Source organism: Oncorhynchus gorbuscha, linkage group LG08 (assembly GCF_021184085.1).
Source record: "Oncorhynchus gorbuscha isolate QuinsamMale2020 ecotype Even-year linkage group LG08, OgorEven_v1.0, whole genome shotgun sequence".
Lineage (NCBI taxonomy): Eukaryota > Metazoa > Chordata > Actinopteri > Salmoniformes > Salmonidae > Oncorhynchus > Oncorhynchus gorbuscha.
The window spans coordinates 36303848-36330343 of NC_060180.1; the positions used below are offsets into that span (position 1 = coordinate 36303848).

A 26496-nucleotide genomic window follows, 5' to 3' on the forward strand; every position below is an offset into this window, starting at 1 on the left:
GAAATGCCCTTCAATTGGTTACTTTAGGCAAATCGAAACAGTTTCTCACGTTGACTAAATGTCATCACATATATTTATTTGGCTTGCAATAACGTGGAAACAACGTTGGTTCAACCAGTTTTTGCCCAGTGGGAAGTGATCTTCATATTTGATGTGTTCCCAGTTCCAAAGCGACAATATATAGCCAACGGCTATTTTATCTATCACTTTTGTTTCAATCTACAAGCAGTTTTATATCTTAAATTAGTCCTATTCAATCCCAAACAACAACAAAAAGGTTATTATTTGTCACATACTACATATGTTTCGTTAAAAGCTTGTCTGTTGATTTATCGAAACGATCACGTTGTATTGGCTCATCATGACGAATCAATGACGCGAGCTTAGTGTGATGTTGTCACACGACTGTCAGTGACTTCATTGCCAGGAGCACAGGTAAAAACAGTAAAAACACGCAGACATTACAGCATAATCTACACATATGACATATAACAACTCACACTTTGACAAACACGTCCACCCTATGCCAGCGAGATACCACTGACCAGAGAAGAGAAGATTACCTTCAACTGCGTCAGAGGGAGCGAGAGAGGACCTCCTTTTGCCCACAGCGTTCCAAGTATATCATTCCCACACACACACACAGTTTTCCGACAGGGATGCGCGGAGCTAAACGGAGACACCTCCATACAGCACAAATGGCTGCGAGTTTTTGCAAAACAACTTGTGCGTTCATATGGATGTTTACAGTTATTTCCACCGCTCGAGTGTATCCACCTAACGAAGGTAAGGAAATCAGTGTTTTGCAGTTGTTTTAAGGGAGTGTACGGTTCTCCGAAATATTTGGTTAGGCTACTTAACGTGTCTTAATTGAGGGTCCGTTTTTATCCCTTCATATTCGGGCACTATTGGAAACAGCTGTTTCTTATTTCGCATGTTACATACTTGGGAGTTCAAGTATGTACATACAGTTGTTCCTCTTTCATTTGACTTTTATCCAACAATTTGTTTCACAAGCTTAGAATGATGAATGATAATCGCAATCACTGCAATCCAAAACATGTATGTGGTTGCCTCCCAAACTATCTTTCTTTATCATTTGAGCTGAATTTCAATGTTATGCAGTCAGTAGCCTGTTTAGCCGAAAGCAGTTTGAACAGGGGCACAAATTAAACCTCCAGATTCTGACAAATGACACATTTCTAACAAGTAAAACGTCAAAAACATTTTCGGTTTCAGCAGTGACCTACGTCCTTTGCGCTACGTTTTTTTAAAATCAAATCAAATTGTATTTGTCACATATGCCGAATACAGACATTACAGTGAACATCTTACTTACAAGCCCTTGACTAACAATGCAGGTTTAAGTAAAAAAAATAAGAAATTATAGTAACAAATAATAATAGAGAAGCAGTAAAATAACAATAGCAAGGCTATATATAGGGCATACCGGTACAGAGTCAATGTTGCAGTGGTCTAAGGCACTGCATCTCATTACTTCAGGTGTCACTACAGACACCCTGGTTTGAATCCAGGATGTATCCCAACCGGCATTGACTTGGAGTCCCATAGGGCGGTGCGCAATTGCCCCAGCGTCGTCTGTGTTTGGCCGGTGTAGGCTGTCATTGTAAAAAAATACAAAATAAAATGTTCTTAATTAACTGACCTGCCTAGTTAAATAAAGATTACATTTTAAAAAATGTACAGGGGCACGAGTTAATCCCAACACAGTGTCATGGGCGAGCTAAATGTGTCAAGTTTAGCCCAAAATCTATACATTCGTTCCAGTATATTTGAGATAGTCTGTCTGTTTGTGATATTTTATCAATCTTATCATTTTCTTTCCATGTCTGCATCTGTATGAATACAGTATTTACGGGTTCTTCTTGAAGTGTAGGAAGTGGAAGTGTACTGCCAATGGAAAGTGGAAATCACCTTCCGTACCTGTTTGTAACTGTGTGTTTCAGAGACGTTACTGGACACAAGGACAGTTCCTGGCGAGCTGAAATGGGCGGCAAGTCCAACAGAAGGAGGGGTATGTGGTCCTGCCGAGACAAAATAACCCATTTCAGTGAGAATATGTGTTTTATAATGCATAGTTGTACACAGGTAGACTATGGGTGAGTATCATTATTTTTTTAAATACCCTATAATCCAAGCTCGACGGCATTCTACTGCAGTCTCCATCTCCCTCTGTCTTCATTGCCAGCACACCCTCTCTCGCGCTCACTTCCACTCTCGCCAGCCTCTTTGTTAGTTTAAGAGTTATCGGTGAACTTGACTCCTCTCCAGTCTCCCTGTGCTCACTTTCTTTTACTGAACTGCTTGATTGACAAGGTCCTGGTCCCCACACACTGAGCCCTTTGATTGCCAGCGTACCCCCCCCCCCCTCCACCCGTTGCTTACGCGCGCACACGCACGTACGCACACACAAACCCCTCTCCACATCACAGTCGGGGCCCGTGTCCAGCTTTACGACTGTGACAGCTGTGATTTCTGTCCTTCAACAAAGACTCCAAAGGAGGGAATAAAGCTTTGAGTCATACTCTATGACAGCTCTTATAGATGCACCTCTACACACACACCGTCTCTGGCTCGGTTCGTCTAAAGCTCTCACCAGCAGGGAGTGGGAGGCCACATTATTATTCCATGGTAATAAGATGCCATAGTTAGGCAAGGTCACCATGCAAGTCCATAAAACGTCCTTGATAAATTATCCAAGGTAAACACATGGAAGGTTTTGTCATCACTGAAGCTGATTAATGACTAGAAATGACTTTGGTCTAATGATCAGAATGTGTGTGTTCCCAGTGGGAGGAGGTGAGCATCATGGATGAGAAGAACGTCCCTATCAGAACGTACCAGGTGTGTAACGTGATGGAACCCAGCCAGAGCAACTGGCTTAGAACCGACTGGATCCCTCGGTCTGGAGCGCAGCGCATCTACGTCGAGATCAAGTTCACCCTCCGGGACTGTAACAGCTTGCCTGGAGTCACCGGCACCTGTAAGGAGACCTTCAACCTTTACTACTATGAGTCCAACAACGACAGAGAGCACTACATCAGAGAGAGCAACTTTCTCAAGATCGACACCGTGGCAGCCGACGAGAGCTTCACTCAGGTTAGGAGCCTTGGTTTGTTTTTAATCTCTTTGTTACATTTTAAGATCTGATGGTGTGTTTGATTATGTTTTTTCAATGTGAAAATGACAATGACGGAACATTGTTGTGTTCTTATGGCTATTTATTATCAGTAATTATGTTATTATTACACTGATCAGGTGGACATTGGGGACCGCATCATGAAGCTGAACACTGAGGTGCGTGACGTAAAGGTCACAACCCGGAAGGGTTTCTACCTGGCGTTCCAGGATGTTGGCGCCTGCATCGCTCTGGTTTCCGTACGTGTCTTCTACAAAACCTGCCCCCTCACTGTCCGCAACTTAGCAACCTTCCCCGATACCAACACCGGAGCTGACACTTCCTCGTTAGTGGAGGTCAGGGGGTCGTGCGTGAACCAATCAGAAGAGAGGGAGGAGCCCAAGATGTATTGTGGCGCAGACGGGGAATGGCTGGTCCCCATTGGAGGGTGTGTCTGTAACTTGGGATACGAGGAGAAAAGCGGAGCCTGTCAGGGTAAGGCATTTGATTTGCTTTTAATTTAATGACCACATTTTCTTCTAAATTGTATCGAACCCCCGGGCGTATGCACTTAGGCGACTGAGCTAAAGTTAAGTCATCAGCTCTTGGACCTCTGGAAGAGAGAGTGAGGGAAATAGGCGAGACTGGAGGGAACACACGTTCTGAAGACAGTTTTATAGCACACCATTACTCTCTCTGAATAGAGAGTCTCTGTTCAACACACACACACACACACACACACACACACACACACACACACACACACACACACACACACACACACACACACACACACACACACACACACACACACACACACACACACACACACACACACACACACACACACACACACACACACACACACACACACACACACACACACACACACACACACACACACACACCAGTTGAGCGTCAGTGCTTCAGCAGGGTATGATTTACAGCTGTGGGTCTATTCTCTCAACCCTATTTATTATGGCCATCCCAGCAGGCTAATTATATAACAAACAGCTTCAACTTTTAAAGGCCTGCGGACCCGAGCAGAAGGTGTGTGTCTGTGATAGTAGAGAAAGGGACAGCTATCAAACATTTCTGTATTTGACAGACACCAGCTTCTCTCCCTCCCTCTCTCTCCATCCAGACCTCCCTCTCTTTATCCATAGCAGAGTTAATGACGTCTAAAGGCTGTTTTCTTTAACAAGATTTAACTAGACTCTTGACTCTGATCACCTTTGAACTGAAGTGAAGGACTAGCTCTTTTTAAGTATTTCCTTTTCCCCACTCTAAGTTGAAACAGCCCACTCAGGATTGGAGTGCTCTAGTGATTTGCAAATACACTGTCAGGCTTGACGACCGATTGGACACTAGATTAAGTCTCCCCGTCATATCAATTAGCGGAGACGGGTGACCAATAGGAAGAGAGAAACGACAAAGCGAGGCAGGGAATGAGTAGAAGACTGTTTAGCGCTACAGAGTGCTATAAAGAGACAGAGAGAGAAATAGAGCAGTGCAGGGAGATACCGGAGGATAGAGGTGGAGTAGGGGTGGAGGATTGGAGAGAGGGGGGGGGAATTAGTTTGTGAATAGAGAGGGGGTTCTATAAGGAGGCCATTTAAGGCATCAATGATAGCCCAGCCCCCTCCCCAATTGTTACTATGTCTGGGTGTTAGAGGTGGTGCAGTGGGCTCACACAGGGGCAAGAACACAAACATAAGAGAGGTTATCCCCCCGCTCCCCTCAACTATATCCCCCAATGTCCCTTACCCCCAACCTTACCCCCCTTACCCCCACACACGCACATACACACACACACCTTTAAGAGCAGGGTCATGACCAGGCTTGATGAAGCCGTCAAAAATGTTGACAGACACACACACACACACACACACATACACTCTGTTAAGTTGTGAAGGGCAGGGTTATGACCGAGGTTGATAAAGACGTCAAAACTCTGACAGCTGTGATTCGGGCTGGGAGGAGAGGAATCAAGGGAGGGGACAGAGAAGGGGAGGAGAGACAAACAGAGGTGGTTTAAATGTGAATGGGACAGCCAGACTCCGGAATGAAAAAGGATCTCTGCGTTTTGTTAAGAGTTTTGTTAGACTTTTGACGGCGCCTTTTTAGAGGGACTTTGTTCAGCTGTGGTTGCTCATCTGCTGCTATTACTGGGTGTCCTATGTGGGCGTTATCTGTGTGTGTGTGTTTCTCATTTCTGCAGTGTGTATATGTGTTTGTGTGGGATATACAGTGCCTTCGGGAAAGTATTCAGACCCCTTGACTTTTTCCACATTTTGTTACATTACAGCCTTGTTCTAAAATGTATTTAATATTTTTTTCCCCTCATACATCTACACACAATACCCTATCATGACAAAGCAAAAACTGTTTTTTTACAAATTCTTGCAAATATTTTTTTATTTTATAAATAAATTATCACATTTGCATAAGTATTCAGACCCTTTACTCAGTACTTTGTTGAAGAACCTTTGGCAGCGATTACAGCCTCAAGTCTTTTGGGGTATGACGCTACAAGCTTGGCACACCTGTATTTGGGGAGTTTCTCCCATTCCTCTCTGCAGATCCTCTCAAGCTCTGTCAGGTTGGATGGGGAACGTGGCTACACAGCTATTTTCAGGTGTCTCCAGAGATCGGGTTCAAGTCCGGACTCTGGCTGGGCCGCTCAAGGACATTCAGAAACTTGTCCCGAAGCCACTCCTGCGTTGTCTTGACTGGTGCTGCCACCACCATGCTTCACCGTAGGGATGGCGCCAGACGTGACGCTTGCCATTCAGGCCAAAGAGTTCAATCTTGGCTTAATTGGACTAGAGATTCTTGTTTCTCATGGTCTGAGTCTTGGAAGGGATGCACTTGAGCTCAATTTCGAGTCTCATAGCAAAGGGTCTGAATACTTGTGTAAATAAGGTATTTCTGTTTTTTTCTTTGCTTTGTCATTATGGAGTACTGTGTGTAGATTGCTGAGAAAAACACATTTCATCCCTATTAGAACAAGGCTGTAACGTAACAAAATGTGGAACAAGTCAAGGGGTCTGGATACTTTCCGAAGACACTGTGTGGAGGGAGAGGTGAAATAAAGCGAGTAAGAGAGGGACAGAGAGAGACCTGAAATTAGATTTAATAAGATAGATGGTGGCGGTTGTCCAAGTGTGATCGACGTCAGAGAGACTTTATAACTGCAACTCACTCCGGTGCACCTTCAGTAACTCAACCAACAGAGGATTTGGTTATGTGTGTGTGTATGTGTTTGTATTGTGTGTGTGTAGAGAGAGAGATGGCCAGAGAGAGAGACAGGGCCAGCGTTATGGGTGGGCCTTATGGGGCCTGGCCCTACTGTACCTCCTTGCCCATCCAAATAAAATAACTCTCCACATTTACTTTTCATCAGCCAATATGATGAGTAGGCCTAACAAATGGCAAAATAACTAGCCTATGTCAATTTACTATCTTTCATAGTACAAAGGTTAACCTATTCTATTCTGTGCAAGACATAAATGTGTCTCGTTTCAGGAAACTAGGCGTATGTCACGGGTCACTACTTCACAGGAGAGCACAGGAGAGCCACTTTCTGGAGGACCGAGTTTTGAAATCAGTAGAATAGAGTACGATAGCTAAGGAGATGGAGAAAACACTTATCTCCGGATTACATCTTCATACTAAGGGCAGCCATGGCATCCTTGATAGGGAGAAGCGCCCATCCATGATATGGGTAAGATAGTCTAGCTAGCCACATTTTCAGATATTACACGTTTCTAATTTTGACAAAGTCATTTTCATTTCAAGTTCAAGTGTACTGTTAGCTAGCCAGCTAACGCTAGCTGGCTGGCTCGCTAGCTGAAGTTACATGTATGATCTAACCTGGCTGGTTAGATACCTGCAGATTCATGCAGGTAGCTACATGGCTTAATCTCTTGGACCCCCCCGGATCCGGGATAATTGTCATCAAATATGCTAAATAGCATTGTGCATCGGTCAAATAATCTCACTAGAAAATATTCATATTCATGAAATCACAAGTGAAATATAGCGAAACACAGCTTAGCCTTTTGTTAATCACCCCATCGTCTCAGATTTTGAAATTATGCTTTACAGCGAAAACAATGAGCGTGTGTAAGTTTAGCGATATACTAGCAAAACATTATGTACACCTAGCGGCAGGTAACTTGGTCACGAAAATCAGAAAAGCAATCAAATTAATCGTTTACCTTATACCTCCGTTAGTTTGATGCGTTATGCCTAGGAATCCACCGGAAATAGCGGTCACGACAACGCAGACAAAAATTCCAAATTATATCCATAATATCGACAGAAACATGGCAAACGTTTTTTATAATCAATCCTCAAGGTGTTTTTCAAATATCTATTTGATAATATATCAACCGGGACAGTTGGTTTTTCAGTAAGACCGTGAGGAAAAATGGCTACCTCTCTGTTTAAAATCACACTGAGAGCCAACAACTGACCACTTACGCAATGTGGACGTTTACGCTCATTCTTCAAAATAAAGGCCTGAAACTACGTCTAAAGGCTGTTGACACCTTAGGGAAGCCACAGAAAATGGAATCTGGTTGATATCCCATTCAATGGGCAATAGGGATGCATAGAAAGACAGGGGTTTCAAAATAAGAGTCACTTCCTGATTGGATTTTTCTCAGGATTTCGCCTGCAATATCAGTTATGTTATACTCACAGACAATATTTTTACAGTTTTGGAAACTTTAGAGTGTTTTCTATCCTAAGCTGTCAATTATATGTATATTCTAGCATCTGGTCCTGAGAAATAGGCAGTTTACTTTGGGAACGTTATTTTCCAAAAATAAAAATAGTGCCCCCTAGCTTCAAAATACTCCACTATGCAAGTAACCATTTCAATAGAATGTCACTGCGACAACTGTTGATAGACGTAGCTGGTAAATTCGCTCTGGCTATCTACTCTGATTTCAGAGCACTCTCATCTGAGTGTGCCAGAGTGCAGAATAACTGACATATTTACGAACACTCAACACCCGTTGAATATGGATATTACTTTAGAAATGTGTGTGATCACAGTGCTGTGTGTTGCTTCTCCTCTGTGTCTGTAAAACAAAAGGTATTGGCAGTCTGAATATTCATATCCTGTCTGCTTCTCTCTGTGGGAGAATACTGAATACATGATCATCACCTGTCTACTGAAAGAGAAGAGAAGAGAAGAGAGCGAGCGAGAGAGTGAGAGAGACGAGGGAGACCGATAGAGAGATGAGATAGGTGTAGGGAGTGGGAGAACAAGAGGAGAGAGTGAAAGGGAAACATTCACAGTAAAGGTGCCCTTTTATTGCTATCATCTAGGTCATTTACATATTCATTTTTTTTGCGCAAATTCAAATCCAGATAAAATGCAAATCTATCTCATTACATACAGTGTGTGTGTGTGTGTGCCTGCCTGTGTGTGTGTGTGAGTTTCTCTATAACCCTGTCCTGTCGTCCTCTCTCTCCCGCTCTCTCTCTCTCTATCTCTCTCTGTGAGTCGGAAGTGCCCCTGACCGCTCCAGTGTGTCGGCTGTCTAGGTGATGGATCGAGGGAGGGACGGAGTGATGGATGGATGGAGTGATAAATGAGAGGGAGGGATGGACATCAGAGGGAGTTATGGGTGCCTGGTAGACCTGGGGAAAACTAGATTAGTTTTTCCAGAGTTAACCATTGTAGATTAGTGATCCCAAGGCCTGTCCCATTCACTCCTCTGTGATCAAGGGGCTCTTCAACATTGTAGCAGAATATAGCTACTTAAATGTTGCAATCTTGTCTGATTACGTAATCCCTCTTGTGTTCCGGTACTTCCTCTTGTGGCTCGTGAACGAAATCAGAGTTCCTAACCAGAAGAACTATGATCCTCAATGCAGATGTGTCACCTCTGCATTGACACACAACAGAACATCTGTATGAGAGCCTGGTTAGATGTTATATACGGCTCCCCTGAGTGACTGAGATGTCTGTCTGTCTGTCTGACTGTCAGCCTGCCTTTCCCTTAGGGTAAACCAGGATTAGCTCCTACCTCACCACCGCACACACAGATATGCAAGCACATCCCTGTGTGTTTGTATGTGGAATGCATTTGTCATTGGAAAGGTGTTGACACTCGTTGTCTTGGAGGATATTTACAGAGTTTGTCGCTCCTCTTCCTCCATCAGTCACCCAGACCTGCTAGTTACACACTAGTCTAGGTGGATTTAGTTTCACATTCACACAGTGTTTAGTGTGTGTGCCCAGGCTGGGGGAGGGGCGGTTGGAACTGACAGTCAGAATATTAGCATGTCAGACGCCCCCAAAATTGGATTTATATGGGAAATATATGTCTCTATGGTCATACGTTTGGCAGGAGGTTAGGAAGTGCAGCTCAGTTTCCACCTCATTTCAGTGTGCACATGTGGGCAGTGTGCACATAGCCTGTCTTCTCTTGAGAGCCAGGTCTGCCTTCGGCGGCCTTTCTCAATAGCAAGGCTATGCTCACTGAGTCTGTACATAGTCAAAGACATGCTTCTCACTCACTCACTCACTCACTCACTCACTCACTCACTCACTCACTCACTCACTCACTCACTCACTCACTCACTCACACACACAGTTTATGGAGTTTGTAGTAAAAATGAAGTAGCCAACACTCATTTCCTAACTCTACCCAACTCAGCATTTTCTGTCAAATGAAGAGCAAAGGGGAAGGAGAAACTACAGGAGTGGAGAGGGATCTCTCTTGCACACAGAGAGAGAGAGAGAGAGTTTAGGGATAATAGAGAGTAATGTGAGTTGTCTACCCCTTACCTGCTGGGTTTGGCTAGCAGCTTCAGCTGCTCTCATCAGGAGACTGGAGACAAGAGCCAAGGATCTGATTGTTTACACTGCGTGTGTTTGTGTGTGTGTGTCCTACTGTCCTTCCTCCTCTGTCAACTGCCACCCCCCTCCCTCACACACACACACTCCTACTGTGTGCGTTCTGCTGGGCGGGACTCCTGTCTCTGAGTCTGATGGACGACCCAGGGGATGTCCATCATAGAGACACGTGATACCTGACCTGCCGTTGACATGAACACACACACACACACACACACACACACACACACACACACACACACACACACACACACACACACACACACACACACACACACACACACACACACACACACACACACACACACACACACACACACACACACACACACACACACACACTCTCTCTCTCCCAAACATGCACAAACACACCGGCACACATACAGCTACACTGGCACACATTGTTGGCACACCGTGAGCTATTGCATTGTAGCAGGAGGGCAGGACTCAAGGCTGTGAGCTGGCTTTGTCTCCGTCCAATCCTGCCTTTCTCCCTTTTTTCACAATGAACAGAGTGAAGGTGAAAGAGAGAGGGAGAGAATAAGAAAGGGAGGGAGTGTGGCCACCAACCCATAAACACTCCTTCTTTCTTTCTCTCGCTCATTCCCTATCTTCTACGTTTCTGTCCCTCTCTCTTCTCTTTCCCCACAGCCTCTGATATTCTCTATTTTTCATCATTCCTCTCTCTGAAGGGAAAGGCTTGTGTGTGTGTGTGTGTCATGATTTGTGTTTGTGCTGCAAAGGGAGAGTGAGCGTTGACCTGGAATGACAGCTCATAAAGGCGTTATTAGCCCTATATAAGAGAGGGCTACAGTGGACTGCTTCTCTCTCTCTCTCTCTCTCTCTCTCTCTCTCTCTCTCTCTCTCTCTCTCTCTCTCTCTCTCTCTCTCTCTCTCTCTCTCTCTCTCTCTCCACACCTCTTTCCCCTCTGTCGCACCCTCACAAAGACCACCATCCTCAACAGTTTACGACCTTATGGTGTCACACACACACCAGGGTCTCTGCAGATAGTATTATAATACCCGGAACTTCACTCACTCATTGATAGCGGGGGCTCAGTCAAAAACAAACCTGCACTTGCCTTTTTTCAACTAGCACTGACTTTCTGATAACTTCTGTATTGAGGAAAAATGCATTTACTACGACTGTGATACGTGGTTGTCTGCATTCATCTTAAGATTGAAGAATGCACTAACTAATTGTACGTCACTCTGGATAAGCGCGTCGGCTAGATAAATGACTCAAATGTAAAATGTCGACATCAAGGTCTACAGCTGTAAAGTGATTGACATACAAGCAGGGTTCAAAGATGTGAATGGCTCCTATCTGTGTGTGTTAGTGCACGTGTGTGTGCATGTTCTTATGCAGTCAGCGCTTAACTGGTATCGATTGAGCTATAAAAAAAACAATCTTCAAAGCATTCCAGAGAGAGGAAAAACAGAGGGGGGAGGGGGAGAGAGGACAAACCGAGAGGGAGGGAGAGAGAGGGGAAAAACGGAGAGAGAGGAAAAACAGAGAGGGAGGAAGAAATACAGAGAGGGAGGGAGAGAGAGGAATACAGAGAGGGAGGGAGAGAGGAAAAACAGAGAGGGAGGAAGGAATACAGAGAGGGAGGACGGAATACAGAGAGGGAGGGAGAGAGAGAGGAAAAACAGAGAGGGGGGAATACAGAGAGGGAGGAGAGAGAGAGGAAAAACAGAGGGAGAGAGAGAGAGGACAAACAGAGAGGGAGGAAGGAATACAGAGAGGGAGAGAGAGAGGAAAAACAGAGAGGGGGGGAGGAATACAGAGAGGGAGGGAGGGAGAGAGAGGAAAAACAGAGAGGGAGGAAGGAATACAGAGAGGGAGGGAGAGGAAAAACAGAGAGGGGGGAATACAGAGAGGGAGAGAGAGGAAAAACAGAGAGGGAGGGAGAGAGAGGAAAAACAGAGAGGGGGAAGAAATACAGAGAGGGAGAGAGAGAGGAAAAACAGAGAGGGAGGGAGGAATTCAGGTAGGGTGGGAGAGAGAGAGGAAAAACAGAGGGAGGAAGGAATACAGAGAGAGAGGAAAAACAGAGAGGGAGAGAGAGAGAGGAAAAACAAAGGGAGGGAGAGAGAGAGGAAAAACAGAGAGGGAGGAAGGAATACAGAGAGGGAGAGAGAGGAAAAACAGAGAGGGGGAAGAAATACAGAGAGGGAGAGAAAGAGGAAAAACAGAGAGGGAGGGAGGAATTCAGGTAGGGTGGGAGAGAGAGAGGAAAAACAGAGGGAGGAAGGAATACAGAGAGAGAGGAAAAACAGAGAGGGAGAGAGAGAGAGGAAAAACAAAGGGAGGGAGGGGAGGAAAAACAGAGGGAGGAAGGAATACAGAGAGAGAGGAAAAACAGAGAGGGAGGGAGAGAGAGGAAAAACACAGAGGGAGGGAGAGAGAGAGGAAAAACAGAGGGAGGGAGAGAGAGGAAAAACAGAGAGGGAGGAAGGAATACAGAGAGAGAGGGAGGGCGAGAGAGGAAAAACAGAGAGGGAGGAAGGAATACAGAGAGAGGGGGAGGGAGAGAGAGGAAAAACAGAGAGGGAGGAAGGAATACAGAGAGAGAGGGAGGGAGAGAGAGGAAAAACAGAGAGGCAGGATGGAATACAGAGAGAGAGGGAGGGAGAGAGAGGAAAAACAGAGAGGGAGGAAGGAATACAGAGGGAGAGAGAGAGAGGGGAAAAACAGAGAGGGAGGAAGGAATACAGAGAGGGAGGAAGGAATACAGAGAGAGAGGGAGGGAGAGAGAGGAAAAACAGAGATGGAGGAAGGAATACAGAGAGGGAGGGAGAGAGAGAGAGGAAAAACAGAGAGGGAGGAAGGAATACAGAGGGAGAGAGAGAAAGAGGAAAAACAGAGGGAAAGAGAGAGAGAGAGGAAAACAGAGGGAGGAAGGAATACAGAGAGGGAGGGAGAGAGAGAGAGGAAAAACAGAGAGTGAGGGAGAGAGAGAGAGGAAAAACAGAGAGGGAGGAAGGAATACAGAGAGGGAGGGAGGGAGAGAGAGAGGAAAAACAGAGAGGGAGGAAGTAATACAGAGAGGGAGAGAGAGAGAGAGGAAAAACAGAGAGGGAGGGAGAGAGAGAGAGGACAAACAGACAGGGAGGGAGGAATACAGATAGGGAGGGAGAGAGAGAGGAAAAACAGAGAGGGGGGAGGAATACAGAGAGTGAGGGAGAGAGAGAGAGGAAAAACAGAGAGTGAGGGAGAGAGAGAGAGGAAAAACAGAGAGGGAGGACGGAATACAGAGAGGGAGGGAGAGAGAGGAAAAACAGAGAGGGGGGAATACAGAGAGGGAGGAGAGAGGAAAAACAGAGGGAGGGAGAGAGAGGAAAAACAGAGATGGAGGGAGAGAGAAGAAAAACAGAGAGGGAGGGAGAGAGAGAGGAAAAACAGAGAGGGAGGGAGAGAGGGAGGAAGGAATACAGAGAGGGAGCGAGAGAGAGAGGAAAAACAGAGAGGGAGAGAGAGAGAGGAAAAACAGAGAGGGGGGAAGGAATACATAGAGGGACCGAGAGAGAGAGGAAAACAGAGGGAGGAAGGAATACAGAGAGGGAGGGAGAGAGAGAGAGGAAAAACAGAGAGGGGGGAAGGAATACAGAGAGGAAGGGAGAGAGAGAGAGGAAAAACAGAGAGGGGGAAGGAATACAGAGAGGGAGGGAGAGAGAGGGAGAGGAATACAGAGAGAGGGAGAGAGAGAGAGGAAGAACAGAGAGGGAGGGAGAGAGAGAGAGGAAAAACAGAGGGGGGAAGGAATACAGAGAGGGAGGGAGAGAGAGGGAGAGGAATACAGAGAGAGGGAGAGGAATACAGAGAGGGAGGGAGAGAGGAATACAGAGCGGGAGGGAGGGAGGAATACAGAGAGGGAGGGAGGGAGAGCGAGGGAGAGAGGAATACAGAGAGGGAGAGCGGAATACAGAGGGAGAGGAATACAGAGAGAGCAAAAGGAAAAACAGAGGGAGAGAGGAATACAGAGAGGGAGGGAGAGAGGAATACAGAGAGGGAGGGAGAGAGGAATACAGAGACCGAGGGAGAGAGGAATACAGAGAGGGGGGAGGGAGAGAGGAATACAGAACGGGAGAGAGGAATACAGAGGGAGAGGAATACATAGAGAGGGAAAGGAAAAACAGAGGGAGAGAGGAATACAGAGAGAGGGAGAGGAATAGAGAGGGAGAGGAATACAGAGAGAGGGAGAGGAATACAGAGAGGGAGAGGAATACAGAGAGATAGATAGAGCGTGAGAAAGAAAGTGTGTGTGAGAGAGTTAGAGACTCCCAGAAGAGAGGGATGGTTAGGACAGCATTGATTACAGAGACGGGACATTCCTATGGGAAGACTTCCTCTACTGATGAGTGTCATAAAACACTCTGTCACACACACACTGTCACCCCCATTTACAAACACAAACTCTGTCACTCCCACATTCCGAACCACTCCCACTGCGATGACTTGGTCACCCCCTGGAAATGAAATAGGGGGAGAATAGAGATAGTAATGTAATTACTTCCAGAAGAGTTGTGAAAAAGTGAATGGTTTCATGAATGGGTTGACAGCCATAGCATAATGGTTTTCTTGAGTTGAAGGAGAGGAGGACCAAAATGCAGCGTGGCTATTTAGATTCATTTTTTAATGAATAAGAGCACGAACAGTACAAAAATGTAACAAGAAAACCTAAACAGCCTATACTGGTGCAAACTAACACAGAGACAGGAACAATCACCCACAAAACCCAACACCAAACAGGCTACCTAAATATGGTTCCCAATCAGAGACAATGACTAACACCTGCCTCTGATTGAGAACCATATCAGGCCAAACACAGAAACAGACAAACTAGACACACAACATAGAATGCCCACTCAGATCACACCCTGACCAAACAAAACATAGAAACATACAAAGCAAACTATGGTCAGGGTGTGACACATGGGGGTTGGGCATTCTGAATAAGTCAAACTGAGTGTTGCCATGTCAATGCATGTGTTTTGTTTGTACTGGAATGAAAATGAATGGAATCCCATCCTCTCTCTGTAGCGTGCATGGTCGGTTTCAACAGAGCTGTGTCTACAGACAGAGCATGTTCCAAGTGTCCTCCGCACAGTCACTCAGAGAAGGAGGGGGCTGCTGTCTGTGACTGCAACCCGGGATACTACCGCTCTGAGAGCGACCCTGCATCTATGCCCTGCACACGTAAGAACACACACATCATTTCCCCCCAAGGGGTCGATACATCTGTACTCCTTCTCCTCTCGGTTCCTCTTCTCTCTTTTGTCCTCTCTCTCTTTCCTCTGTCGTCCCTCTGTACTGATCTAATGACTTCTGACTAATCCACCATGTCCTGGACGGGAGATAAGGCGTTGCGATCGAATGAATAGTCCTCGGGCTCAGTTACATGGCACTTTCAGTCTCTCTCTCTCTCTCTCTCTCTCTCTCTCTCTCTCTCTCTCTCTCTGACTGAGACCTTGGTCTGTTTGTCATAAACTTAATTATGCCTATAACAAATCAAATCAAATGTTATTTGTCACATACACATGGTTAGCAGATGTTAATGCGAGTGTAGCGAAAAGCTTGTGCTTCTAGTTCCGACAATGCAGTGATAACCAACAAGTAATCTAACTAACAATTCCAAAACTACTGTCTTATACACAGTGTAAAGGGATAAAGAATATGTACATAAGGATATATGAATGAGTGATGGTACAGGGCAGCATACAGTAGATGGTATCGAGTACAGTATATACATATGAGGTGAGTATGTAGACAAAGTAAACAAAGTGGCATAGTTAAAGTGGCTAGTGATACATGTATTACATAAGGATGCAGTCGATGATATAGAGTACAGTATATACGTATGCATATGAGATGAATAATGTAGGGTAAGTAACATTATATAAGGTAGCATTGTTTAAAGTGGCTAGTGATATATTTACATCATTTCCCATCAATTCCCATTATTAAAGTGGCTGGAGTTGGGTCAGTGTCAATGACAGTGTGTTGGCAGCAGCCACTCAATGTTAGTGGTGGCTGTTTAACAGTCTGATGGCCTTGAGATAGAAGCTGTTTTTCAGTCTCTCGGTCCCAGCTTTGATGCACCTGTACTGACCTCGCCTTCTGGATGATAGCGGGGTGAACAGGCAGTGGCTCAGGTGGTTGATGTCCTTGATGATCTTTATGGCCTTCCTGTAACATCGGGTGGTGTAGGTGTCCTGGAGGGCAGGTAGTTTGCCCCCGGTGATGCGTTGTGCAGACCTCACTACCCTCTGGAGAGCCTTACGGTTGAGGGCGGAGCAGTTGCCGTACCAGGCGGTGATACAGCCCGCCAGGATGCTCTCGATTGTGCATCTGTAGAAGTTTGTGAGTGCTTTTGGTGACAAGCCGAATTTCTTCAGCCTCCTGAGGTTGAAGAGGCGCAGCTGCGCCTTCTTCACGACGCTGTCAGTGTGAGTGGACCAATTCAGTTTGTCTGTGATGTGTATGCCGAGGAACTTAAAACTTGCTACCCTCTCCACTACTGTTCCATCGATGTGGATAGAGGGGTGTTCCCTCTGCTGTTTCCTTGAAGTCCACAATCATCTCCTTAGTTTTGTTGACGTTGAGTGTTAGGTTATTTTCCTGACACCACACTCCGAGGGCCCTCACCTCCTCCCTGTAGGCCGTCTCTTCGTTGTTGGTAATCAAGCCTACCACTGTTGTGTCGTCCGCAAACTTGATGATTGAGTTGGAGGCGTGCGTGGCCACGCAGTCATGGGTGAACAGGGAGTACAGGAGAGGGCTCAGAACCCACCCTTGTGGGGCCCCCGTGTTGAGGATCAGCGGGGAGGAGATGTTGTTGCCTACCCTCACCACCTGGGGGCGGCCCGTCAGGAAGTCCAGTACCCAGTTGCACAAGGTCTCGAGCTTGATGACGAGCTTGGAGGGTACTATGGTGTTGAATGCCGAGCTGTAGTCGATGAACAGCATTCTCACATAGGTATTCCTCTTGTCCAGGTGGGTTAGGGCAGTGTGCAGTGTGGTTGAGATTGCATTGTCTGTGGACCTATTTGGGCGGTAAGCAAATTGGAGTGGGTCTAGGGTGTCAGGTAGGGTGGAGGTGATATGGTCCTTGACTAGTCTCTCAAAGCACTTCATGATGACGGAAGTGAGTGCTACGGGGCGGTAGTCGTTTAGCTCAGTTACCTTAGCTTTCTTGGGAACAGGAACAATGGTGGCCCTCTTGAAGCATGTGGGAACAGCAGACTGGTATAGGGATTGATTGAATATGTCCGTAAACACACCGGCCAGCTGGTCTGCGCATGCTCTGAGGGCGCGGCTGGGGATGCCGTCAGGGCCTGCAGCCTTGCGAGGGTTAACACGTTTAAATGTCTTACTCACCTCAGCTGCAGTGAAGGAGAGACCGCATGTTTTTGTTGCAGGCCGTGTCAGTGGCACTGTATTGTCCTCAAAGCGGGCAAAAAAGTTATTTAGTCTGCCTGGGAGCAAGACATCCTGGTCCGTGACTGGGCTGGTTTTCTTCTTGTAGTCCGTGATTGACTGTAGACCCTGCCACATGCCTCTTGTGTCTGAGCCGTTGAATTGAGATTCTACTTTGTCTCTGTACTGACGCTTAGCTTGTTTGATAGCCTTGCGGAGGGAATAGCTGCATTGTTTATATTCGGTCATGTTACCAGACACCTTGCCCTGATTAAAAGCAGTGGTTCGCGCTTTCAGTTTCACGCGAATATATACAGCACAGGGTTCAACCAGTCAGCCTGAGAATGCAGACAACACTCTCTCACACAAAAACATAACGAAAAACTGTAACACAGAGGAAAGTATATGTAACCACAGCCACAATATATTTTCTAACTCAACCTCCCTGTCCTATGTATCCCAGAACCTCCATCTGCTCCGCAGCAGCTGATCTCCGAGGTCAACGAGACATCAGTGGTTCTGGAGTGGAGCACCCCCCTCAGGCTCGGAGGGAGAAGTGACATCAGCTACAGTGTGGACTGCCTGCTCTGCCACGGACCTGAGAGTCAAACCGGGAATCGAACTTATATTGGGAGTCAACTCGGAGAAGCTGGTAGCCTTGCGGCTCTTAAGGGTCCTCTTGGGGCCCAGCTCTGCCTGCCCTGCAGTCAAGATGTCCTGTTCTCTCCCCAGCAGAGTGGCCTAAGGGCCACCAGGGTGTGTGTGAGCGAGCTGCAGGCACACACACGCTACACCTTCACCATTCTCGCCCACAACGGGGTCTCCCAGGGCCACAGTGCAGGGGCAGGACAGAGTGTGTCCGTCACTCTCACCACCAACCAGGCTGGTGAGTTTGTGTGAAGGAGTGTGTAAGTAAGGAGGGGTGTGTGTGTGTGTGTGTGTGTGTGTGTGTGTGTGTGTGTGTGTGTGTGTGTGTGTGTGTGTGTGTGTGTGTGTGTGTGTGTGTGTGTGTGTGTGTGTGTGTGTGTGTGTGTGTGTGTGTGTGTGTGTGTGTGTGTGGCCAAGTACAGGCTGTGCATTGCACGGAGTGTGGGGGATTGAGGGGAGTGTGTGTGAGAATGTCTGTGAAGCAGGTAGCCTTTAATTGGGGAATGTGAATTGGAAGAAGTGTGTGTGCCTGCTGGTGTGTGTCTGTATACGGGCCTTCAGAAAGTATTCATACCCTTTGACTTGATACCCACATCTTGTTGTGTTACAGCCTGAATTCAAAATTAATTAAATATATATATTTTTATTTTATTTTTTCTTCCTACACACAATACCCCATAAAGGTGAAATGTGTTTTTAGAAAATAAATGTTTTATTGGTAATGAAATACAGAACTATCACTATTTACAAAAGTATTCACACCACACCCCTTTGCACACTCCAAATTGAGCTCAGGAGCATCCAATTTCCTTTTATCATCCTTTAGATGTCACTCCAACTTGATTGAAGTCCAGGTGTGGCCAATTCAATTGTTTGGACGTGATTTAGAAAGAAACACGCCTGTCTATATAAGATTGTTGTCAGAGCAGAAACTACACCATGAAGTCAGTAGATCTCCGAGATAGAATTGTGATGCGAAGGGTATAAAACAATTTCTAGAGTGTTGAAAGTTTCCAACAGCACAGTCTCCATCATTGGGAAATTGAAAAAATATGGAACTACTCAGACTCTGCCTGGGGCTTGTCGGCTGACTAAACCGAGCAGCCGGGAAAGAAGGTCCTCAGTCAGGGAGGTGACCAAGAACCCAATGACCACTCTGACAGAACGGCAGAGTTCCTTGGCTGAGATGGGAGAACCTGCCAGAAGTACAGCAGCCTCTACAGCACTTCACTAATCTGGGCTTTTTGCGTGGCCAGACAGAAGCCACTCCTGAGAAAGTTACATGACAGCACACCATGAGTTTGCAAAAATGCATGTGAAAGACTCAAAGTATAAGGCAAAATATTCTGTGGTTTGATGAGATAAAACACTTTGGCCTGAATACAAAGTGCTATGTCTGGATATAACCAGGCACAGCTCATCACCCGTCTAACATCATCCCTACCGTGAAGCATGGTGGTGGCAGCATCATGTGGATGCTTTTCAGTGGCATGGACTGGGAGAAGGGTAAGGATACAGGGGACAATGAATGTACAATGACCCCTAGTATACAGCCAAAGCAGGGCTGGAATGGCTTCAGAACAAGAATGTGAAAGTCCTTGAGTGGCCCAGCCAAAGCCCAGACTTGAATCCCATGGAAAATCTGTGGAAAGACTTGAAGATTGCTATTCAGCGCCGATCCCCATCTAACATAGCAAATATTGAGAAAATCTGCAAGGAACAAATCCAGATGTGCAAAGCTGATACAGACATACCCAAGACGACTTAAAGCTGATACAGACATACCCAAGACGACTTAAAGCTGATACAGACATACCCAAGACGACTTAAAGCTGATACAGACATACCCAAGACGATTTAAGCTGATACAGACATTCCCAAGACTACTTAAAGCTGATACAGACATACCCAAGACAATTTAAGCTGATACAGACATACCCAAGACAACTTAAAGCTTATACAGACATACCCAAGACGACTTAAAGCTGTAATAGCCGCCAAAGCTGTTTCTACAAAGTATTAATTCAGGCGTGTGAATAATTATATAAAATGAGATATTTCTGTATTTCATTTTCGATACATTTGCATGTAATCCATTTTGAATTCAGGCAGTAACAAACAAAATGTGGAATAAGTTAAGGGGTGTGAATACATTCTGGAACAGTAAATGGGAGTAATGTGTGTGAGTGTGTTTGTCAAACTCTCAAGGAATGACTTGTCTCGAAGACATAAACAGAATGCCACGGTCTTATTGGCTTATGCCACGGTGTGTGCGTGTGTGTGTGTCACGTGCGGGGAGAAAGTGTGTTGGTTTGATCACCTCTACATTTAGGAGGTCTGTAAAGTTTTTTACAAGGTGTTTCATTTGAGCTTCTACGGGGAGTGTGAGTCAGATGGAGTCTGTGCCTATGTACGTGGTTTTTCCGTGTGGTTTACTTTGCGTGAACTGGAACACTGCCCACTGACTATCTTTACAATGTCTTTGGCTACATTTACACAGGAAGCCCAATTCAGATTTTTTCTTCTCCAGGAATTGACCTTTTAACCAATCACATCAGATCTTTTGACATCAGATCTTTTTCAGAGCTGATCGAATTGGTCAAAATATCAATGAGTGGAAGGGAAAAAAAGATCAGATGCCTAGGTAAACACGGCCTCTGAGTCCCAGATAGTGGCAGACACACCTGCTCTGACTACCCGTGGGAAGTGTGTTGTCTCCCTGTGTACCGAATAGAAAGGAAGTGGGAAAGACAATGATAAAGGAATAGAAAGGAAGTGGGAAAGACAATGATAAAGGGATAGAAAGGATGTGGGAAAGACAATGATAAAGGGATAGAAAGGAAGTGGGAAAGACAATGATAAATGAAGTGGGAAAGGCAATGATAAGGGGATAGAAAGGATGTGGGAAAGACAATGATAAAGGGATAGAAAGGAAGTGGGAAAGACAATGATAAAGGAAGTGGGAAAGGCAATGATAAAGGGATAGAAAGGATGTGGGAAAGACAATGATAAAGGATGTGGGAAAGACAATGATAAAGGGATAGAAAGGAAGTGGGAAAGACAATGATAAAGGAAGTGGGAAAGACAATGATAAAGGAAGTGGGAAAGACAATGATAAAGGATGTGGGAAAGACAATGATAAAGGAAGTGGGAAAGACAATGATAAAGGAAGTGGGAAAGACAATGATAAAGGATGTGGGAAAGACAATGATAAAGGATGTGGGAAAGACAATGATAAAGGAATAGAAAGGTTGTGGGAAAGACAATGATAAAGGGATAGAAAGGAAGTTGGAAAGACCATGATAAAGGATGTGGGAAAGACAATGATAAAGGAAGTGGGAAAGACAATGATAAAGGAAGTGGGAAAGACAATGATAAAGGAAGTGGGAAAGACAATGATAAAGGAAGTGGGAAAGACAATGATAAAGGAAGTGGGAAAGACAATGATAAAGGAATAGAAAGGATGTGGGAAAGACAATGATAAAGGGATAGAAAGGATGTGGGAAAGACAATGATAAAGGGATAGAAAGGATGTGGGAAAGACAATGATAAAGGGATAGAAAGGAAGTGGGAAAGACAATGATAAAGGGATAGAAAGGAAGTGGGAAAGACAATGATAAAGGAAGTGGGAAAGGCAATGATAAGGGGATAGAAAGGAAGTGGGAAAGACAATGATAAAGGGATAGAAAGGAAGTGGGAAAGACAATGATAAAGGGATAGAAAGGATGTGGGAAAGGCAATGATAAAGGGATAGAAAGGATGTGGGAAAGACAATGACAAAGGATGTGGGAAAGACAATGATAAAGGATGTGGGAAAGACAATGATAAAGGGATAGAAAGGAAGTCGGAAAGACAATGATAAAGGGATAGAAAGGATGTGGGAATGACAATGATAAAGGGATAGAAAGGAAGTTGGAAAGACAATGATAAAGGAAGTGGGAAAGACAATGATAAAGGGATAGAAAGGATGTGGGAAAGAATGATAAAGGGATAGAAAGGAAGTGGGAAAGACAATGATATAGGAAGTGGGAAAGACAATGATAAAGGGATAGAAAGGATGTGGGAAAGACAATGATAAAGGGATAGAAAGGATGTGGGAAAGACAATGATAAAGGGATAGAAAGGATGTGGGAAAGACAATGATAAAGGAATAGAAAGGAAGTGGGAAAGACAATGATAAAGGAAGTGGGAAAGGCAATGATAAAGGAATAGAAAGGATGTGGGAAAGACAATGATAAAGGGGTAGAAAGGATGTGGGAAAGGCAATGATAAAGGGATAGAAAGGATGTGGGAAAGACAATGATAAAGGGATAGAAAGGATGTGGGAAAGACAATGATAAAGGAATAGAAAGGAAGTGGGAAAGACAATGATAAAGGAAGTGGGAAAGGAATAGAAAGGATGTGGGAAAGACTGATAAAGGGGTAGAAAGGATGTGGGAAAGGCAATGATAAAGGGATAGAAAGGAAGTGGGAAAGACAATGATAAAGGAAGTGGGAAAGACAATGATAAAGGGATAGAAAGGATGTGGGAAAGGCAATGATAAAGGGATAGAAAGGAAGTGGAAAAGACAATGATAAAGGAAGTGGGAAAGACAATGATAAAGGAACAGAAAGGAAGTGGGAAAGACAATGATAAAGGAAGTGGGAAAGACAATGATAAAGGGATAGAAAGGAAGTGGGAAAGACAATGATAAAGGAATAGAAAGGATGTGGGAAAGACAATGATAGATGGATAGAAAGGAAGTGGGAAAGGCAATGATAAAGGAAGTGGGAAAGACAATGATAAAGGGATAGAAAGGATGTGGGAAAGGCAATGATAAAGGGATAGAAAGGAAGTTGGAAAGACAATGATAAAGGAAGTGGGAAAGACAATGATAAAGGGATAGAAAGGATGTGGGAAAGAATGATAAAGGGATAGAAAGGAAGTGGGAAAGACAATGATATAGGAAGTGGGAAAGACAATGATAAAGGGATAGAAAGGATGTGGGAAAGACAATGATAAAGGGATAGAAAGGATGTGGGAAAGACAATGATAAAGGGATAGAAAGGATGTGGGAAAGACAATGATAAAGGAATAGAAAGGAAGTGGGAAAGACAATGATAAAGGAAGTGGGAAAGGCAATGATAAAGGAATAGAAAGGATGTGGGAAAGACAATGATAAAGGGGTAGAAAGGATGTGGGAAAGGCAATGATAAAGGGATAGAAAGGATGTGGGAAAGACAATGATAAAGGGATAGAAAGGATGTGGGAAAGTCAATGATAAAGGAATAGAAAGGAAGTGGGAAAGACAATGATAAAGGAAGTGGGAAAGGAATAGAAAGGATGTGGGAAAGACTGATAAAGGGGTAGAAAGGATGTGGGAAAGGCAATGATAAAGGGATAGAAAGGAAGTGGGAAAGACAATGATAAAGGAAGTGGGAAAGACAATGATAAAGGGATAGAAAGGATGTGGGAAAGGATAAATAGAAAGGATGAAAGGTGGGAAAGGCAATGATAAAGGGATAGAAAGGAAGTGGAAAAGACAATGATAAAGGAAGTGGGAAAGACAATGATAAAGGAACAGAAAGGAAGTGGGAAAGACAATGATAAAGGAAGTGGGAAAGACAATGATAAAGGGATAGAAAGGAAGTGGGAAAGACAATGATAAAGGAATAGAAAGGATGTGGGAAAGACAATGATAGATGGATAGAAAGGAAGTGGGAAAGGCAATGATAAAGGAAGTGGGAAAGACAATGATAAAGGGATAGAAAGGATGTGGGAAAGGCAATGATAAAGGGATAGAAAGGAAGTGGAAAAGACAATGATAAAGGAAGTGGGAAAGACAATGATAAAGGAACAGAAAGGAAGTGGGAAAGACAATGATAAAGGAAGTGGGAAAGACAATGATAAAGGGATAGAAAGGATGTGGGAAAGACAATGATAAAGGTATAGAAAGGATGTGGGAAAGACAATGATAAAGGATGTGGGAAAGACAATGATAAAGGAAGTGGGAAAGACAATGATAAAGGATGTGGGAAAGACAATGATAAAGGGATAGAAAGGATGTGGGAAAGACAATGATAAATGGATAGAAAGGAAGTGGGAAAGGCAATGATAAAGGTATAGAAAGGATGTGGGAAAGACAATGATAAAGGGATAGAAAGGATGTGGGAAAGACAATGATAAAGGATGTGGGAAAGACAATGATAAAGGAATAGAAAGGAAGTGGGAAAGACAATGATAAAGGAAGTGGGAAAGACAATGATAAAGGGATAGAAAGGAAGTGGGAAAGACAATGATAAAGGGATAGAAAGGAAGTGGGAAAGACAATGATAAAGGGATAGAAAGGATGTGGGAAAGACAATGATAAAGGGATAGAAAGGAAGTGGGAAAGACAATGATAAAGGGATAGAAAGGATGTGGGAAAGACAATGATAAAGGAATAGAAAGGATGTGGGAAAGACAATGATAAAGGGATAGAAAGGATGTGGGAAAGACAATGATAAAGGGATAGAAAGGATGTGGGAAAGACAATGATAAAGGGATAGAAAGGATGTGGGAAAGACAATGATAAAGGGATAGAAAGGAAGTGGGAAAGACAATGACAAAGGAATAGAAAGGAAGTGGGAAAGACAATGATAAAGGGATAGAAAGGATGTGGGAAAGACAATGATAAAGGAAGTGGGAAAGACAATGATAAAGGAAGTGGGAAAGACAATGATAAAGGAATAGAAAGGATGTGGGGAAAGACAATGATAAAGGGATAGAAAGGAAGTGGGAAAGACAATGATAAAGGGATAGAAAGGATGTGGGAAAGACAATGATAAAGGGATAGAAAGGATGTGGGAAAGACAATGATAAAGGAAGTGGGAAAGACAATGATAAAGGAAGTGGGAAAGACAATGATAAAGGAAGTGGGAAAGACAATGATAAAGGAAGTGGGAAAGACAATGATAAAGGGATAGAAAGGAAGTGGGAAAGACAATGATAAAGGGATAGAAAGGATGTGGGAAAGACAATGATAAAGGGATAGAAAGGAAGTGGGAAAGACAATGACAAAGGAATAGAAAGGAAGTGGGAAAGACAATGATAAAGGGATAGAAAGGATGTGGGAAAGACAATGATAAAGGAAGTGGGAAAGACAATGATAAAGGAAGTGGGAAAGACAATGATAAAGGAATAGAAAGGATGTGGGGAAAGACAATGATAAAGGGATAGAAAGGATGTGGGAAAGACCATGATAAAGGAAGTGGGAAAGACAATGATAAAGGGATAGAAAGGAAGTGGGAAAGACAATGATAAAGGAAGTGGGAAAGACAATGATAAAGGAATAGAAAGGATGTGGGAAAGACAATGATAAAGGAAGTGGGAAAGACAATGATAAAGGGATAGAAAGGAAGTGGGAAAGACAATGATAAAGGAAGTGGGAAAGACAATGATAAAGGAATAGAAAGGATGCGGGAAAGACAATGATAAAGGGATAGAAAGGATGTGGGAAAGACAATGATAAAGGGATAGAAAGGATGTGGGAAAGACAATGATAAAGGGATAGAAAGGATGTAGGGAAAGACAATGATAAAGGAAGTGGGAAAGACAATGATAAAGGAATAGAAAGGAAGTGGGAAAGACAATGATAAAGGAAGTGGGAAAGACAATGATAAAGGGATAGAAAGGAAGTGGGAAAGACAATGATAAAGGAATAGAAAGGATGTGGGAAAGACAATGATAGATGGATAGAAAGGAAGTGGGAAAGACAATGATAAAGGGATAGAAAGGATGTGGGAAAGACAATGATAAAGGTATAGAAAGGATGTGGGAAAGACAATGATAAAGGATGTGGGAAAGACAATGATAAAGGATGTGGGAAAGACAATGATAAAGGATGTGGGAAAGACAATGATAAAGGGATAGAAAGGATGTGGGAAAGACAATGATAAATGGATAGAAAGGAAGTGGGAAAGGCAATGATAAAGGTATAGAAAGGATGTGGGAAAGACAATGATAAAGGGATAGAAAGGATGTGGGAAAGACAATGATAAAGGATGTGGGAAAGACAATGATAAAGGAATAGAAAGGAAGTGGGAAAGACAATGATAAAGGAAGTGGGAAAGACAATGATAAAGGGATAGAAAGGAAGTGGGAAAGACAATGATAAAGGAATAGAAAGGATGTGGGAAAGACAATGATAAAGGGATAGAAAGGAAGTGGGAATTACAATGATAAAGGAATAGAACGGATGTGGGAAAGACAATGATAAAGGGATAGAAAGGAAGTGGGAAAGACAATGATAAAGGGATAGAAAGGAAGTGGGAAAGACAATGATAAAGGGATAGAAAGGAAGTGGGAAAGACAATGATAAAGGGATAGAAAGGATGTGGGAATTACAATGATAAAGGAATAGAACGGATGTGGGAAAGACAATGATA

At 44.2% G+C, this 26496-nt stretch overlaps 1 protein-coding gene and 1 long non-coding RNA gene across 2 annotated transcripts in view; one reads left to right on the forward strand and one right to left on the reverse strand.

The window, feature by feature from the left end:
* The first annotated feature begins 447 nt into the window (after window positions 1-447).
* Window positions 448-26496, forward strand: part of LOC124041565 (ephrin type-A receptor 4-like) — a 48914-nt gene continuing 22865 nt past the window's right edge. The window contains exons 1-6 of the mRNA XM_046359290.1: window positions 448-786; window positions 1968-2035; window positions 2812-3120; window positions 3280-3634; window positions 15067-15222; window positions 17906-18328. Coding sequence (XP_046215246.1) covers window positions 660-786; window positions 1968-2035; window positions 2812-3120; window positions 3280-3634; window positions 15067-15222; window positions 17906-18328 — 1438 coding nt within the window. The 5' untranslated portion in view covers window positions 448-659. The remainder of the gene's footprint in view (window positions 787-1967; window positions 2036-2811; window positions 3121-3279; window positions 3635-15066; window positions 15223-17905; window positions 18329-26496) is intronic.
* LOC124041566 lies at window positions 1170-3063 on the reverse strand. Its single transcript, XR_006839964.1, has 3 exons — window positions 2863-3063; window positions 1945-2045; window positions 1170-1619 (listed from the first exon to the last, which is right to left on the reverse strand). It is a non-coding gene; the product is annotated as an uncharacterized LOC124041566 (long non-coding RNA).